The following is a 19,749-nucleotide window of genomic DNA, read 5'->3' on the forward strand; positions in this document are numbered from 1 at the left end:
ATTTGCACCTCCTGTACCTTTTCTTATAATGCAGTGCATGATTAGGACTGATAGCAAACCATTTGGAGCCAAGAAGTTCATTGACATGTAATCAATTAAAAGAGACTTAAAGGAGGAACAGATTTCAAAATTTAGGAAAAAATGGCAATGGGAAAGTTCAGAAGAGTTAAAAAAGACACACCATTTCTGCTCTGATCCACTCGTGCAAGTAATTTGGAGTCACCCATTGGTTGATTCAGATTTAGCCAAACTTATTTAAAAATGCGCTCATGAGGACACCTCTAACCAGGGAGGGGGAAAGTGTTTTACATTCGTTTTTTTGTACTGACGTTATATTAGCAGATTTAACACTGCAGAGATGGCACAAATTAACACATATGGTTGATTTGCATATATGTATAATTTAAATGTTAATGCAAATGAACTATGATGACATGCTAGAAAATAAATAGAAAATATAAAGTAGAAAAACAGTGGAAACTATGAAAGACAAGAAGAAAGCTAACAATTTTATATCAGGCGAGAGGAAGAGAGAGACATGGTTCCCGGGGCGTCCCCCCGTGATAGTGGCATGTTCCCCTTGTGTCGAAACAAGAGAGAGAGTGGGATCGACAGAGAGAGAGATGTCTAATCTTAGAGGGTAAGGGAGCGTGGACTCCCCAGGGCTTGTCGTGCTCAGCACCTTGTTAACCAGACATCTCTCTTTCCATCTCTATTTCCATCTCTCTTTCCACCCTGCTTTCTCATCTCCGTCACTTTCTGTTATCTGTCCCTCTTTTTCGTTAGACGTGCAGAAAGAATCGGGCAACTCAGGCAACGATCTACCTACCTCTCTATCTACCTACAGCGATCTGTATCTGCAGTGGTATTTATCGTGATGATGTTTCCGTTTCTTGATCAACATTTTGTATGTGTGTTTTTTCCTCTTGTTAATGCATCGTCAGGTTCAGGAAACCTTTGTCTCTGGTTAATGGAACATCAACCAAGGTTAACACAGACTGGCAGATGAAGCACACACACTTGCCTCGTACTCTAGATTTCAAGGTGGAGGGCTCACAGTTGCGTTTCTTGGTATGGCAAGAAGACAACCAAGTGAGATATTGAACCTCAGTCACTTCTGATGGTCAAGCTAGTGCCATGCATGGTACCTGGTTGCCATCACTGTGTGTGTGTGTGTGTATGTGTGTGAAACAGTATGAAATAAAGGTTAAATGAAAGGTAAATTCCAAAGCATGTCTATAAAGTTAAGTCCATCAGAGAAATGAAGGTCTGTATGGGCTTGCGTTTGCAAGGAGGTTGTGAAAAACCAAGGAGGAGAAAAAAAAGTGAAATTAACTTGGAATATATGTTGGGAGCTGACGAAACAAGAGCTTTGTGATGCTATTGTGCTAACCTTTATTGCACTACAATTATTCTTGGCTTTTTAGTTGTTGTTCAGAATAATGGAGACATCGTATGGTGGGGTGTAAGAACTTTTTTCATCTCTTGAAGTGGAGCCAAAGTTTGAGAGCCACTCCTGTAGACTCATCAAGACAAACAGTGAATTTGGGTAAATATTCAAACAATCTGGTGTCCTGGGAACATTTTTTAGGTAAGCGGAGCTAGATAGGAACATGCAATTTTTTTTGATGTGTGATAAATTATGTCCAATGACTCTGGCAATTTGTGACGTGATAGAGTTCCACTAAGGCATCTGTGTAGGACTACAGGGTATTATACTGCTTAGTGCTGAGCTTTGAGGTTTCAGGATGCTGTAAAACAATGTGAGAAGCACTTTCTACTTGTTCAGACACCGGCGTAATGAGAAAATACTCTTAATCCAGCTCACACATACACACACAACGACACGCAGAGGCGTATTTCTGCTGCCGAGTGGTTTCTTGGTGAAAGCATATTGCGAGAGAAGCAGTTTAAGGAGTGGCAATTATAGTTTTGGACAAAGTCATTGATTTAAACTCCTGATTAGAGGAAAGGTGACAGAGGTGGTACACACAATGGTGAGCGTTGGGGTGGGGTGAGTATGGGGGAAAGGCACATGCGCTAACAGTGATACACACACAGACGCACACACATACGCAACCTTACTAGTTCCGTCAGTCATGGGAATGCCTTAGAATGGCAAGGGTCCCCCCCTCGCTCCCGCTTTCATGTTTCTCTCTCCCTCTCTGTCTCTCTCTCTTTCTCGACACACCTGACTGAAATATTGATGTCTCCCAAGCGCTGCTGTTCATTCCTAAGTGGTTGTTTTTGTTTCAAAGAACGGGTGACTGTTTCGCACATTGGCAGACACACATGCATGAAGACACAGAAAGATAGGGAGGCACATGCACGCTTGCAATTGCTACCATATGTATGTATACTAAATGTACACCCGTGCCATGTTAACTTCACGTTTTATGAGTATGAACATATTAGCTGACAGAGTTCAATCTGTCTATTCGTGTAAGAACATGTGCTAAGGAAAAAAAACACCCAAACTCTCACTTTTCAGGGATTGGAGAGATTGATTATTATAAAAAATGTAATTTCCAAATGTAAGAGAAACTTTTATTTTTCTTGCTTCAAAATGTAGATATAAATGTAGAAATTATAGTTAATTGTATAGAAACTTAAGTAGATATTATTTTAATTGTATTAAAATAATATATTAGCCAAAACTCTCAAAGGGTTATAAGTTTTAGCTTTTCAAAAGATTCTTACCAAACTTCCTGCAACAGGTTGTGCATGAAGTTTTCATGAAGTTATAGAAGTTGCATTTTGTGTTTTGATGAGTCCTGTGGATCTCTTGGTTGGGCTCCAGGATCCCAAAAAGATTCTTTTAAATCCTGTTTTATCTATAATTAATACCCAGGGTCAAAAGAATCAAGAGATTCTTTTGTTTTAGAAATGTTTTCCCTTGACATTTTCTCTTACTTATCCACTTTTTGCTGTAGAGTTGGATATTAGAGCTAGAATTAACTCGCCTTTAACTCTGCTTTTCCTTTTCATGTACTGATCCTGTAAGGTCTGAGTCATCGTCACTAGAAACCTCCCCTGGTTTGGACAGGTTTCCTATAGTGGCTGCATAGTGGGGTGGTTTACATATTTGACAATAGGGCTGCCACGATTAGTCGACTAGTCACAATTACGTCGACTATCAAAATCGTCGACAACTAATTTAATAGTCGACACGTCGTTTGAAGCTTTGTAAGATCTCAAAAGACGCAGGAATAAGTAGTAGGATTTAAGAGTGTAATACGGACTGAAACAGAAGATGGCAGCACTGCATGCACAAGGATGCCAGCTGCCGTTAAACCCCGAAGAAGAAGAAGCTGTGTCCCAGAATTCATAGCGTGACCCATCGCGGCCCTGCTCAGTTTCCAACAATGGCGGCAGCTAGTTAGTTTTAATGTTACTTGTATTATTCTTTCTGGGTCACAAAATAAACGTTTAAGATATTTTCAGGCGGGAATGTTGCTGTGTAAACTTCAAATATATTCCCAGTTTATCAAGACACCACATATTTTCAAAAGCGCTCCGACGTTTTCAGAGACGTCTGTTACCCACCGGCTCGATAGCTAGCCGGGGTTCAAGGCTCACTAGAGCCGGTGAGAACCCCGGACTCCCGGCAAATCGTTTTCAAACCCACCGCCGTCTTTCGCTACTCAGGTTAAACATGATATATAAGTCACTTAGATAACTTAAAAATGTTATTGTTTGGCTTTTTTCAGTATTTTATTTGTTCCTGAGTAAATCGGTTTGGCTGAGATGAAAGTTATAGTTTTTACACAGCTGAATAAACGTCAAGCAGACAACTGATTATCAGAAGTGTGAGATTCTCGAGAATATACTCCGGTGTCCTGTTACATTTTAGATAGCAAGGAGCAGACGAGACTGAGTTTATTAAACTCCACCGAAACAATCTACAAATTTCATTAAAATTTAATAAACTATCATCTTGTCTTTATTTTTAGTTAGCACATACCTTAAACACTTAAAGCTGTAAGCATGCTGGTGCAATAAGCTGTACGTTTTACGTTCAGTGGATGCATGATCTGATTAGTCGACTAATCGCAAAAATAATCGGTGACTAGTCGACTATCAAAATAATCGTTTGTGGCAGCCCTATTTGACAAAAAGCGAAAGATCCCCAGTTCAATCTAAAAAATTTCAATTAAAAACAATAATATCTATCAAAGAAAACATGCGGAGCTACATGCTGTTGTAACCCTTTGTGAAAAAGGGAACAGCTGAAAGTAGCTTTTAGGACAGTGTTACTTATATTTCATAAAAATGTTATCTTAGTGGGTTTTAATATTCTTGAATTTGATTTCCATTCCAGAGTGATTTATCTCAGTGCTTGGCAGGAAAATGCATGCATGTACACACAGTCAGTCAGACATGCTGCTCTGTTCTGGGCTGCTGTGGCGCTACCTTTTTAGCATATCCTATTAATATTAGATGAGAATCATTTGTATCTGAGCGCACCGTTGACCTTAGTCTGCAGAGGCATGTAGAGTACATGTGTATGTCTGCACACTCAAGCCCCTCCTCTCAGAACTTGTGTATCTTACCACATTAATGGATAAGTCTGTTAAGGTTAGCCAACAAAATTAAAACACAACACACATGTTCATTCAGTTACTGAAAATATTTCTTTCAATTATTCCATCAGCTAAGCAAACTAATTACTTTTAATTGTATGGAATAAAAATGATTCAGGATAACAATGTGACTATATTACAAATCCATCAGGAAGTTTAGTATTAAAAAGTTACTCAGTATAGTGAAATTTGTGAACATACCAATGTTTTGTTTGTCACTAAATCACACAAGGTCAAAGTCAAGGTCATAAAACACACTTTCTTTAATTTAATTCAGTTTTATTTAAATCAGGCCAAATCAGAACAACAGTTGCCTCAAGGCGCCTTATATTATAAGGTAAAGACCCTTCAACGGTATAGAGAAAAACCCAACAGTCAGACAACCCCCAGCTACTTTCAACTTTGCTGGCTAACAAAATGTCCTTATTAAGCTCTTCCATCCTGAAACTGTAGATCATCGCACCAACCCAAGGCAAACTGAGACAATAAGATAAGATGTGTGTATTTCTACTGGCTGCCTTCTGTTGGTGGATTGTGGCAGGAAAAAAAGAGTTTCAAGCAATTTGTAAAATTTATTGTTGCCCACTAGATAAAATGTCAGGTAAATTGTTGTAAATAGTTGTAAATGGAATTACCAGGTTACAGCAGAATATATACTTTCTGCGTGATACCTTTTTCATTGAGAGCCTGATGAAAACTGTGATATCTGCAGTGTTACGAGATCCATTTAGCCTTTAGTGTGGTGACCGCTCGGTGTGTGTGTGTGTGTGTGTGTGTGTGTGTGTGTGTGTGTGTGTGTATTCGGGCAAAGCTTTGGTCCACAATCTGATGTCAGATTGAGTAACTCTAGTTCAAATGCGTCTCCATTAGTGCTCCCTATCAGTGTGAGCTCACACTGAGGATCTAATTCGCCTACTGTTTCTAATTCTCAAGAATTGGCAGGGAGACCACAGAAGTTCAACTGTGAGATTTTAAACAAGTTTATGGATAATATGTTTGTGTATTTTTAAAACCTCTATGAAAAACTTATAAACAATCTCCTGTCCAGCCATTTATGTTCCAGTTTCATTAAGTTGTAGCTTCTTTCAGACCTGACAAGATGTTAGATAAAAAGAATAATATGACAATAATGAATTACCAAGAAAATCCAAGATTTGAAAGAAATGTAAATAGTCATGGTTTTACAGTTTGTAAATAAACTTTACAGTTACAATTATTTGGAAAAGAATTGCGAAATCAAGACCAACTGGAAAGAACTAACTGAATCTGAGCATTTACAGGCTGTTCTACATTTGCATCTGCCAGAAATAGTGGATAATACTAATAATGATGATCATAATAATACTAATACTACTACTAATAATAATAATAATTTCTGTTTTGCATTAATAATAAGCCACTGTGCTAAATAATATAATAGTAAATAATGCTGAGTTATAGTTTTAATTAAAAATGACAGATTCCGAGGGCTGCTTGGACAGTAAGCGTAGGACCCAAACGCAGGATTCAGAGGCGGGAGAAATCTTGGAGTCATTTTTGAGCAGGACATGTCCTTTAGTGAGCTCATTAAAAACTTATGTGGGACTGCCGTTATTTATTATTTATTTATCTAAGAACACTAAGAACTGAAAGCTAACCGAAACACTTTAAAAACATGATGAAAGAATAACCATGAACCTAAGAATCACAATAAATATTCCAAAACCAACAGCACAATGTCTAGAACTAGAAAACACTGGGTCACAGGCCCAGTACCATGACAAAACTTACCTAGAAGATAGCAAAATGGCAAACAAATCTTACCATCTTTCTTTTCTGTCACTCAAGGCTGTACGCTTGATGCTGCCGTTGAACAGAGGGTCTTCGATGACGATGCCTAAATGCAAAACAGAAAGAGTCATAATAAAAGTGAAAAACACAGTAAAGGTTACTTACTTAAATGTCATAAATTATCCATTTTGTGCACATTTTTGTTCTCAGTCAATGAGAACAAAATGAAAATAGTCAGTGCATTTTGTTGGATTTGCAGATTGCATGTAGCCTATTTTTATTACAAAACCAGCACTCTGGTGTTGAGAATCACAAACTGCGTCTTCCTTTCTGGTTCTGCTCACCGTTGCTCAAATTCCACTTCAATATATGAAAGTTCCTGGTAGTTCTCTGTGTTCTCAATATTTCCACAGCATTTTAAAAGAGTTTTACTCAATTACTCAACAATTTTGCTCTTAAATAATACATTCTAGGTCATTTAGTAATTTGTCCAGGTTGTCTGTGTTCAGTGTTTCTCATGGATTTCTAAGTTACTGTCATTTAAGATAAATTGCTTTCCTTTTAGGATTTTTATAAATTGTGAAAAATTGTCTACCTTTTAGGATTTTGATATGTTATTTGTCCAGTCCCTTCTAATTTCAAACTAGTACTTTAGATGGCATTACCTTGACTTCCAGTAACGCTGTGAGAAATCTTGGAGTCATTTTCGAGCAGGACATGTCCTTTAGTGAGCTCATTAAAAAGTTATGTGGGACTGCCTTCATTTGCACAATATCACTAAAATTAGTAACATCCTATTTCAGAGTGATGCTGAAAAGCTAGTTCATGCATTTATGACTTCTGGACTATTGTAATTCGTCATTATTAGGTCACTCTAAAAGCTCCCTTAAAAAGCCTTCAGTTTAACTGGGACTCGGAAGAGAGGCCATATTTCACTAATAATAGTTTCTCTTCAAAGTCTTCCATGCTAAATTCAAAATTGAATTTAAAAACCTTTTCCTCACATACAAGATCTTGAATAATAAAGCCCCATCATCGACCATTGACCCCAGGATAACAAAGTACTATAACAGAGCACATTACTCTCACACTGCAGGCCAACTTGTGGCTCCTGTGGGTCAGAAACTTCCGTTTTTAGGCCCCTCTTCTGTGGAACCAGCTCGCAGTTTGAATTTGGGAGACAGACATCGTTTTTACTTTTAAGATTAGCATTAGCCTTAATTTTTTTAGCCTTAAGATTAGGATAAAAACTTTCCATTTTGATAAAACTTATAGTTAGGGCTGTATGAGGTTAGCCTGAGCCAAGCTCTGGATATGCTACGGCTACACTGAGCATTTCTTCTTCACTCATCTATTTTCACTCCCTGTGTGTTTACAGACCACTATTGCATTTAATGATTAATAATTATCAAACTCCGGTATCATCATTTGTCCCGTCTCCCTTCTCTTTCCCCTCACCCCAACTGGTTGCAGTTGACAGAAACCCTCCAGATTCTGCCCGAGGTTTCTTGTTGCTAAAAGGGAGTTTTTCCCGAATGTTGCCAAGTGCTTGCTCATGTGATTGTTGGTGTTTCTTTGTAATATTGTTATGTCTTTACCTTAAAGCTTCTTGAGGCATCTGTTGTTGTGGAGTGGAGCTAATGAAATAAAATGTAGTTGAATTTATAAATTGTTTTGCAGTTAGGACTGAAACATTTTCAGATGTTTTATATATTTTATTTTAAACTCCTAAAATCTGAAAGTTAGCTGGACTTTCTGGCACAAATCAATCAGTGGTTAAGGTCAAATTTTCTATCTACTGCACTATTACTGTATGTGTTTTGCAGTGTGTGTTTCTGCGTGTGTGTGCGCGCGCATTTGTGTGTGTGTTTGTTCTTGTGTGGCATCAGTGTGTCCTCTATGCCCCTGTATTGTTCCCCACATTGTTTTTCTTCACAAAAAGTCATGGCCTGACAAGGTGCTGCGCGCTGTAAAAATTATGCCTTGTTTATACGTATTTATTTCCCCTTGACAGTTTAATTATTTCTGGCCCCATTGGAGGAAACCACATAAAAAACTCCCCATGTTCATACAGATTCTAATTAGGAATGCTGGGAAATTAAAACAGAGTTGTTTCGAAATGCTGTCATTTTTCCAGGGCCTCGTCTTGGAATTATGTCTCAATCAGCACAAGCGGAAATAATTACTTGTATACCTTCTAACTGCCAACATTTACCAAATGGCAAAGCAATTTACAGCCATCATGGCCTGAGAAGCAATCATTGGGCCAACTATAAATTCACAGGCTGACGGTTTGGAGAGCAACATTGGAAGGAAGGGTTATTGTGGAAAATTAGAGAGAGTGAGATAAAGGGGGGTGTGGGGGGCTTTTTACCTATGTTCTCCCTCAGTCCCTCTGTTTTTTCCTTCCCTCTCTTTTCCTCCTCTCTGCAATCATTCTCACTATTTTACATCTCCAGGCCTTCCCACTTATGTCTTCATCTTTCAGCTTATTTTACAGTGAAACCATTGAACTGACACACACACACACACACCTCTTAAATGGAGTAAGCGGCGATTAAGTGATTATTTTCACACACACCATTAAACATACTTATTGCAGGCACAGACATAGACAAAAGCCTAGATAAAAACTTACATGAGCAGAGACACTTAAACACCCGCACACACTGGGCTTAAAGTAATTACTCACACACGTCATTAGACACAGACACAGATGAAGTGGAGTGTGTTTATGTTCTGTGTATCTTGCACTGTAGCCCTCTTTTCTCTTTGGATACAGTATTATCGTCCCTCTAGTTTCACAAATCAACTACTTTTTTACCATCGTACAGCATAGATAGTAAAATCAGTAGCACCAAGCAAGTATCTGAAATACTAGTAGCAATAACAGACAAATATGGAGTGGGAATGCTCTGTATAATTTACTAAATATAGTTAGAAAGCCACAGGCAGTTCTAAAAACAATTAAGAATCACACAGGAAATGTAGAAATTAACATTTTACACTGATTCTTGGTTTATCATAGCATTTTTTTCTTAGTGACTCAGTGTTGAATTAGTATGTATATCCAAATAGAGATACACATGATGATTAAGAGGCACGGTATACCGTTGCAGTGCTAACACAGAGAAACAACCATTCACACTCACATTAACACCTATGGACATTTGGGAATTACCCAGTAATCTAACCCTACTAAACAAGGCAAGCATACAATAGGCAAAAAGTTTTGGATGTTTTATATTACAAATAAGTAATTATTGTGCATATCTGCATCAACAGTTGTGAAACAGACCTCAGTTCTTAATTCACACTTTTTGGTGTCAAAAAACATTTATGGCCTAGAGCACAGGTGTCGAACTCCAGGCCTCGAGGGCCGGTGTCCTGCAGGTTTTAGATGTGTCCGTGATCCAACACAGCTGATTTAAATGGCTAAATTACCTCCTCGACATGTCTTCAAGTTCTCCAGAGGCCTGGTAATGAACTTATCATTTGATTCAGGTGTGTTGACCGAGGGTGATATCTAAAACCTGCAGGACACTGGACCTCGAGGCCTAGAGTTGGACACCCCTGGCCTAGAGAGTGGTTGGCAACCCTTGGCAAACTCCAGTCACTAAGGAAAATGTGTATTTCTCAACCTGTTTGCAAGTAGACAGCAGGTCAGTGAGGTCACAAAGAGGGTGCTCCACCAAAAACCTTGTTGTGATTGCTTTGGTCAGTAGCAGATGGCACAGGTTCCCATAGTTTGCTTGGAAGATGCTGAGTTTCTTTCCATTTACTCCATGCTGCAGTGAAACCTGAAAAAGTGTAATGCAGACATAAAACAGAATGTTCCTCTTCAACCGCTCAAACCAATACATTTTACTGCAACTTTTTAACTCTGAAGGTGAGCATCCTCGGTTTCCAATTTGTATCGCACTTTTCACAATTTCACTACCACTTGGTGAGTAGTTTTTGACTGTTTGCAGGTAATTTGGTGTCTTCCATGCAAACTGATGGCAACCACTGCAATCTGCTAGAGACCAAAGCACCTTGTACCTCTTTGTGGCCAGTTTCACACCAATGAATACCAACAGCCTCCACCAACCATTTTCCAACTGGTAGCAGAATACACACTTTTTCCCCTACAACCGGTGGTTACCAAGGGCTTACCAACTGGTGTATAGGCCTATGTAAATGGGGCTTGAGCAGTCAATTTCACAGCGACAACCAGCAACCATTTGCAAACAGTCTGGGAACATTCAATTTTCTGTACCAACCAGTGGTTGCCAGATGGTAGCTGACAGGTCTATAAGCCTGTGAGACTGAAGCCTATGAAGCATTGTTTATTTGCACTTACACATGAACTAGATGTCCATTATCATGACAGAAAATTCAGACATAGTGGCCTATGGCTTGTAAGCTTAACTCTGGTACCAGCTAGAAAAAAGACATTTTACAACATAGCTAACTGAACAACCTGAACAACTTGAGCAAGACTATTAACAGTCACGTGTCCAAGTGTTCTCCAAGTGTACAGTCTAAGAGACCACTCCTTTCAGGTTGATAAAATGTACAAATCTTCCATTTTTTGTACCATCTTCTTTATCAGACACAAAACAGCTTACATACTTCTGCATTACTAACCAGCAATTGTGTATCGTTAGCCATCATTAGCATGAAACTTTTATATTATTATTATTATTATTATTATTATTATTATTATTATTATTATTAAGGGGCACACTGTAATTCAACAGAAGCTTTTCAATTTAAATCAGTTTTATTTATATAGTGCCAAATCACAACATCACTTTCCTCAAGGTACTTCATATTTTAAGGTAAAGACCCTACAATAATAGAGAGAAAACCACCCAACAATCAGACGACTCCCTTTGAGCAACTACTAGGCAACCATGGAAAGGAAAAACTCTTAACTTTAAAAAAAAACTTTTGAAAGGAAGAAACCTTTGGCAGAACCAGGCTCAGGGAGGGGCAGCTATTTGTCCCAACCAGTTGGAGTTGATGGGACAGTTCAGCACAGCATAGTTCACACAAATAATTAAATATCCAACAATGAATGGTAGGTGCTATTAAGCACGTATGAACTGAAATATCTAGTGTTGAATTAAATATATTTTGGAGTATATTTTGACTAAAACCTTTTAAGAAAAGTTTCATACTTACATTTAAATCCAGATTTCAATATTTACAATGAACAAATATACATAAACAAAACATTTCAAATAGTCACACTCACCAGTTTGAAACTTGCAAGTGATGTTGATCTTAGCTTTCATGTTTTGTTGTCCTTGAACATCAGATTTATTCTGTAGGCTTACCATTCCTCTCAACCCTTTGTTCCCCCCTCTTCTATGCTGTTTTATCCCCTTTCCCCCTTCATCTCATCTGTACACACTCTCTCTTACCGTCTTTATTAGTAGTGGAATTATTCACTTGGCTTACACCTCAGTTTGAATAAATTGAGTGTGGAACTATTGGCGAGATGGTCTTTTTTGGCAGGCATACATTTGTGCCTCGAAGTACATGTGTGTTATGTGTGTGCTGCATTAACAAAGAGACTGCATTGAGAGACAACTAATCCCAGTGGGATAGCCCACTCATGTTCTGTTTGAGAGCGGCGTAATTAAAGGAGCGCACCTCTCCGAAGTCACCTATTTCAATACAAAACACTGCTTTATACAGACACGCAGGCAGCGAGAAACCTGTACGCACACACATTTGCACACTCCCAGTGCTTTCTTACCCAGGCAAAATTCACTCTGTATATAATTACATTCCTCTTCTAATTTATCCCTGGGAATATATCAAAACCTCAGGATGTTTCAGGAGGTATGGAGGAGAGAAAGAGAATGAGAGGGTAGCAGTGAGGTTTGGAGCGATGATAAGGTCAATACTTGTAAGAAAATAATGCAATAAAGTTATTGAAATATTTATGTTTGATTGTTAGGTGCATAAACAGTTTATTGTTATTGTGTTTGACCATCTATATGGCTGCCTATATCCTTCATTTTATTTTATTTTTCTAATTTCTGCATTAAGAAAAGTTCACATAGCCCTTTGATTTTAATTTTTTGACATTCCAGGGATGTTTTTTCCAAAGAAACTGAGGCTGAAATATGTGGATGAATACATACAATTGATCTTTATAGCAAGATTGTATTTAGCTTTCATTTGGGAGAGAGAAAGATCGTGTCGCTTGTTTGTGCAGGAGGCATCTTAAATGTAGAATGTGAGTTGAACTGGAAGTCTCGCTTGGCTTCGGAAGATACTGTGTATGCTCACAGATCACAGCAGGAGACGTGTATGTTGATTGAATGGAATATGTGTGCACAGAGAGATACAATAACACACTGAGAACCTTCACAGACACAATAACACATATTCATCATGCCCACCCTGTCTGTTTACGTTTGACAAAGTTATGCCTCAGTTTAGTCCAAAGTCTTCCCCTTTTGTCTGTTCTCACTTGCCGAGGTCACTCTTTTCACATCTGTGATGAGATAGTGTCCACCCATCCTTCAATCTGACCAGTGACAGGATGATGACTACAACTCACCTAGCCTCTTTGGAATGTTTTTATCTATATGAAAAAATATTGTACACTCCATGTTAACTTAACTTTGAAGAAAGATGACATGTAAGGTGCATGAATGTACTGACTCTGTGTATAAATGCTGGTAATACTTCCTTTTTATATTTTGACACATCTTTTTCTTTGTGTGTATATTGTTCTGTTGCACACATACATGCATTTTTGTTTCCATGACTTCAGAGGACATTACAATGACTTACATTCATTTCCTGACGCTATAATCCAACCTGTCTTTCTACTGTAGGTGTGAAGCTTGCTTGACCTTTGTGCGGAATAACGGGGCTGTCATATGACTGCCTGTCCTAAATAAATCACAGTATACAAGCCCTAAGTTTGTAGGCATGTGTAACTATACAAACAAGTGAGAAGGCTGTACGTGTCATTTCTTTTGTGTTCTTGAAACTGCCTGAACACTTCCACACAAATCTGTTAGCTGTACTGTATATGTAGTATGTGTTGCAATGGCACTTCACTACGCTGGTGTGGTTGCATAAGCTTTAGTGTGTTTTATGCATGTGTGTGCATGTGTGTGTTTGTAACTTTCATGTACCCTTCTCCAAAGGTTACCCAGACAGGCTTTTGGTGACAGGCTCCAGAAAGCTCCCTAAACCCAGCAGCTTTCCCCAGCAGCTGGTGCTCTCTCCTTGGCCTCGATCGCCATCACTGCTCCTTCCCTTAACACACAAAATAATTTAGCAACCAAAACGATGACTTTTGAAAAGTTCACTCAGTTCGTCAGGTAATTCATTTTCATCAAATTATTCGTTTTGCCAGCATGTGGCTGCTATGTGGGAGTGTTGATGTAGGCCTGTAAAATGTTGATTATTTGACCAAACCAAATAGCTCCACCTCAGTGGAAATCCAAAACTCAGTCAAACTCACTTGGTCTGATCATGTCGGTTGTAAAGTTAACACCCAATACTTGAACTGAATATGTAAGACAGCTACACATTTCTCCGCGTCCAACTTCTGATGTGTCTGTGTACATCTACCTTCTCTGCTGCCTTTGTGAGGAGCAGATATTATTACGATAACTGTAGCAAGGAAATCTCTTTAATGTTAAGAAATTTGTAGTTGGTTATTTCTTATTCATATTTCATATTCAAGAATAGGTTTACTTTGATAACTCTGTTATGACTAATTTGAGGCTAAGTACAATTCTGGAAGTAAGATGTAGCATAGTAATTAGGGCCCATTTAGTTTACATAGACAAACATTGCTGCTATGACAAAACTCAATCAAAGAGGTCATTTTTAAATATTTGTAAAACATTTTTTAGATATTTATTTTGTATGAATAATCCCAAAGATATTCATCACTCTTTAAAAAAAAATTATTCTTTATGACTACTAGAATATTTTATTTTCTGATTATCCTAGTGGATTATATCCTGTAATATATATAATACATAATACATAAAATATATTGCCCAGAGGGCAAGTTTTTTCCTTTGCTGTTTTACACTCACACAGCCTGAAAATGAACTGCAGCTTAAACTCTGTTTATCTAATAACACCTTGTGACTTCAAACCCTTTCATTGCTATTACAGCCATCAGTCACGTTAGTGACAGAGATGTCTTTTCAAGTCTACAGATCTCTCGCTTTTTCCTATTGGCTTCTCTTGCTCTGTTTTTCTCCCTGTCTCCTTCTCACTCTTCATTGCTCCCTGCCTTTTGCTCTAGTCTGGGTTCAGGTTGGAGGAGCAGGCAGGGGTCTTTGTTCAAATTGTCCATATCCACACTGTGTCCTGCTGTACCTGCTGACAAAGCTATCAGATAACTCTGCTCCATCTCCCCTGATCCTGTTGGCGGTGTAGCTTTGTATTGTGTGTGTATCTTTGAGAGTTTGTGTTCTTTTATATATTTTTGTTTATTTTTGTTGGTTTTCACGATGAATGATATTGTGACTTAATCTTGCATATTTTTTAGCTACATTCCTACAAACAGCCATGCACACACGAGTTGTGAGTCTTTGTGCTGCTGTTGGCTGCAAACTGACCAGAGTCCATAGCTCCCTCTGTTGGCTTGAAGTGATGTGCAATTTCTTACTCTCACTCCCTCCATCTGCCTCACCCCCCTCTTTTCTACAAAAGCAAAGTTCAGTAATGTATGAAATTTCCAAATTGCTTCATTTCACTTTTGGTACAGCTTAACTTTTTAGTTCTCATTTTAACATTAAAATGTCAAATGTTTGTCCTGCTCGTAGTACTTACTTAAACCTATCTTAAATGCTTAAATGTTTATAAAAACAGTAAATGTTCTTTAATTATCAAGAACAAATGCTCTGTTTTATTATTGTTGAAAGTACTTTGTTTGCAGTTGTTGCCTCAGTCTAGTGCTTTGTTCATGACTGGCACATGCGTCGATGGGTGGCCTGGGGTCAGCTTCCTAAGTGGCCACGTCTTGAATTTGTTAAAGATTGTTTTGACCAGCAAAGACGCACATATAACCGCTCACAATACAAGGCTCTGAATGAACTTGCTGTGGCCTATTGAGTAGTTTGATTGATGTCAGCGAGAGTTGCAATGGATAATTCTTCCATAGATGTCAACAGGCTGCCACCGCAGGGTCAAAACACACACACCCACACACAGATTTACAAACACTGGCAGACAAGAGAAGAGTGAGATGCCAGCAGTTACCGAGCTCAATAGGTTTTACATTGTAAATGGACTTTTAAAGTGATTCCAGCAAGGCCATTTACACATGCATACAATTATTAATTATGATAAAATGCTGTTTTTACACGGTGCTTTGACTGAGTTGCATATTTTTTGTTTTTATGTTGTTATATGCAGTTATATTTCTGCAGCATTGTGCATGGAAATATTGTCTGTTAACCAGCAATCACATATGCACACATCGTGGATGCACAAGGTATCACCTTGGCTTTTTGAGTTACAAGTTTGTGTTTAAGATGTTTATGGTTTGTCCAGTTATAGAGAAAAGTGGCCTAAAGGGGTCACTGTCAACATACACACACTGACTGGGAGTCAATCAATAGTCTATGGGGGTGGGGAGGATAGGGGTCAGAGAAGGAAAAGAGGAGTGAGGCAGAAAGACAGAAAAAGTAACGGCTGTTTTAGGGTTCAACCAAAATCACAGGAATTTTGTGATGGTCTCTACAAAGATGATTCAGAAGCTTTAGGACCATATGGGCCTTTTGTGTGTGCACCGGTTGATGAATTTTAAGGAATACAGCTCTGTTTGTGGCATTGTGTGCATGACATGATGTTATTGTTCACCATAACAGTGTTTTTCTGTATTTACATAAAAGGCAAAGCTTTGTAAGGCATCACTCACCACACATGCACAGTGAAAGCTTATTCTTAGACTGCGTTCTTATGTTTAACCACATTGCTGCTTGTGCTTAAATTATCAGTCAGTAGAAATCACTTTCCACACAAACTGCATAAATTAAAGAATCATTGAATATTTTGTAACATAAACTAACTAAAAATTACGCCTCCATAAACACAACCAGTTCATCTTTGACAAATATTAATGATTTCTGTGTGCGTCAAAACACTGTTCTTCAAATATTTATATAGTCATTCGTTGATATTTTACAACCCGCAGGCTTCTAATTGTTTAATTCAATGTATGATTTGTAGTTCTTATTTTAAATAAATGTGTTAGACAGAACATTTTGGACTTTCTGCACTGAAACTGAGATTTTGTGTGTGTGTGTGTGTGTGTGTGTGTGTGTGTGTGTGTGTGTGTGTGTGTGTGTGTGTGTGTGTGTGTGTGTGTGTGTACTTGTGTATTCACAAGTGTGTTAGACACTGAGGTTTTGGTAAAGGATTTGTTTGCACAGTAGTGACGGCAGCATTGATTCACACTCATCTTTGTCGATGCTTATAAGCCTCTGGATACATCATAACTGTGTGTATGTTTGTATGCCTGCATGTGTATGTGTGTACACAAACCTAACAGCTATATATCTGTAAAGACATGTATTTGAATTCCTATCCTTCTGTGTAAATGGCAAAGGTACATCTGTGCAAGGAGTCTGTGACTATGAGCGTGTTTGTTTTTGTATGTGGTCTCTGGATCTTTACTTTGTCGGCTTCCGAAACAACTTCTAAATATGTATTTATTCTTGTAAAGACCTTGATTGTGCCCATGTGAAGGCAGTTAAGCTCAGTTTCACAGGGTCTTTCAGCACAATAATGTCAAAAATTCTCCACGTCACACACATGTATTAAGCTATAATCATATTACCTTTAAAATGGCATTGAACTGAACAGTTCTATGGCTAACAGGCACTGAGTTCTCCATGCAGCTAGAGACAAATGCTTTATCAGCAAAACCAATACACATATCCTACGCTACGCTAAGAAGAATATGAAGAATATTTAGTGCGCTAACTTCAATGTTTTAGTAACAGTTTTTCTGTTAAGCAGTTGAAATGTTAATGATTGGACTCTGTGTTTGTCAAAGAAAAACAGGGAAAGAAAAGGCAGTAGTTACACACATACACACACATGTACATCAAAGCTGAGATTGGTTTCAGGAAATATTTTATTATCTGTACTATTCCAAAGCTGCTAATCACAACCACTCTCTTTCATCTTTGCACCCCCCCACCCCCTCTACCAACAACACCACCACCCCCTCCACCCCCTCTGATTCCATTCTCTGTGTCTCCCTGTATTCGCTACACTTCTCTCTCCCCCGCCATCCCATGTGCAGGGGTACCCAAGTGTTGAAAAAGTCTAATCGAACGGAGGAAGACGTTAGTTAAAAAGAAAGGAAAGAAGACAGAAAGAGTGCGTGTATCATTCGGAGTGTCCCTGCGGGGTTCCGATTTTTCCCTTTTCACAAGGCCCTTCCCGCTCTCCTTGCATTCCCTTCTCTTTTCCGCTGTCTCCTCCTTGCTCTAAAACTGAGAAGCGGTGAGCTAATTTTTCCTGGAGAATCCCAGTCGCAGTACCTATACTCACATTCCAAGGTGCTCGGAAATACTGGGAATACACAGCCTGCTGGTGTAGAGATGAAAGTGAACTTGACAAAACAGCAAGCAGCAGGGAAAACCTTGTTCCAATCATGCCCAAATCATTCCACAACAAAGGACAAGCGCTCTGGAATTGCTGTAATCTCATATTTTACTGCTGGGCTGCGATGGGTTATGCTGCGCTGTGCCTGTGTGTTTACGGTGTGACACAGTATTCAGGGTTTGGGCTCATGGTCAAGATTACACTATTTGATCTTGCATTTCTCTGGATTTGATTATGTCAGTTTTGTGTTTTCCGTTTGAGCACAAATCAGTATCGGCGTCCTTAAAACATCCTAATAACATGGTGTAACTTATGTGGTTTAGACCTTATTTGAAAGAGGGGTCAGCTTTTTGGTTTAAAACTTTTTTTTTACATTGTTAGAAAGAAATATATTGTCAGTTTTTAACATTACAGTTTATGTGAGAATGTAATTTTACCTATGCAGGTGCATGCAGAGAGCAGGAGTGACCAGGGTAGTGAGAGACCAGTGAAGAAAGGTCAGAGAGATGGATTGATAAAGAGAGAAAGAAATTAAGTAAAAGGAGAGCAGGTTGTCTTGCTTTAAACCTTTCTCGCACCTGTCTCATTCTCCTCTCTGCTTCCTCCTTTCCTTCCTGATTCCCTCATTCTCCCTTTTCCTCCGTGCTCTTTGTCTGATCCCTCCCTCTCCACCTGCTCTTCTCCCTCTCTCCCTCGCTCTCCCTTCTTTTCTCCACCCCTTTCTCCGCCCCTCCCTGCAGCTATTGGTGAAGCACCCACCAATCACAGCACAACCGGGACCTGAGGGACTACATATGCAAAATGCTGCTTAATATTCATGAGCCGCTATCGGGGCTTTAAGTCGTTGATTAGGACAGCAGCACAGCTTTCTGTCCCAACTGCCTGACTAGCTGGCTGTGTGTGTGCCTATAGCCCCCTCTCTCTCACTCTCACATACACACTGCATACACATGCTCCCTCACTTCTACGCACACACGCAGAGCTGATCAGTGCAGGCAGCGCAGAGCCCGGTAATTGTATTGCTCACTCCAAGTGGAAGGAAGGACCGAAAGAGAGGAAGATCAGAGAAAGAAGAGAAAAGAAGAGAGAGGAGAGATATAAAAAAAAAACTTTGATTTTTTTTTGTTTTTAATTTCTTGCCATTTACCCTGAGGAGGTTGACATGACAATGACCCGGTATCGCCGATGGATTCGGTAGGACACCCGTTATCCGAGTGTTTTTTAATGCACTCTGAACAAGAGTAGGTAAATTTTACCTTTTATTCTTATCCTTTTATTGATCATCCAACTTGTCATTGCCATTGTCTTCCACTGTAAGTGACTGTGTGAGTCAGTGAGTGAGTGTATGTGCTGGTATGCAGCGGAGGTGGCCGGCACCGTGTCAAGGTTGTTTCTGTTGTCAGGTAGCACGCGTTCACTCTTGTCTTTGTGTGTGTGTGTGTGTGTGTGTGTGTGTGTGTGTGTGTGTGTGTGGCTGCAGTATCTGGACAGCAGTTCTTACTTAGTGGGCAGAGGAGCAAAATTTCTGTCCCTTCACCTGAAAGTGAGACATACGCACAACACACCTGCCTGCAAACACACATTGTTTGCTCCATTTTCACTTTCGCTGTTTTCAACAAACACTTTACTTGAAGTCAGGCTGTTCTTGGGACAAACTTTCTCAGTACATGTCTGCATGTGTGTACCTGTGCATGTGTTTATGCTTATGCATGTGTGGTTTAAGTATGTGTTCATCCAAGCAGAGAATCCGCGAGATAACAGGGCATTAAGGTTACAGGAGCAACGTGTAGGAAAGGGC

The 19,749-nt window shown here is 39.1% G+C and overlaps 1 protein-coding gene across 6 annotated transcripts in view; it reads left to right on the forward strand.

Moving 5' to 3' along the window:
• Nucleotides 1-19,749, forward strand: part of esrrga (estrogen-related receptor gamma a) — a 152,747-nt gene that overhangs the window by 61,574 nt on the left and 71,424 nt on the right. For 2 of the 6 annotated variants that reach the window (XM_084930958.1, XM_084930973.1), the window contains exon 1: nt 18,797-19,192. The exons of 1 other annotated variant lie outside the window; for it this stretch is intronic. In XM_084930958.1, the coding sequence (XP_084787084.1) occupies nt 19,137-19,192 (56 nt within the window). In that variant the 5' untranslated portion in view covers nt 18,797-19,136. Of the gene's footprint in view, nt 1-18,796; nt 19,197-19,749 lie in introns of those variants that run through there. 3 more of the 6 variants (XM_084930966.1, XM_084930982.1, XM_084930990.1) reach the window with 2 other exon arrangements.

This window comes from Perissodus microlepis, chromosome 1, assembly GCF_051167445.1.
Source record: "Perissodus microlepis isolate ML-2025 ecotype Zambia chromosome 1, ASM5116744v1, whole genome shotgun sequence".
Classification (NCBI taxonomy): domain Eukaryota; kingdom Metazoa; phylum Chordata; class Actinopteri; order Cichliformes; family Cichlidae; genus Perissodus; species Perissodus microlepis.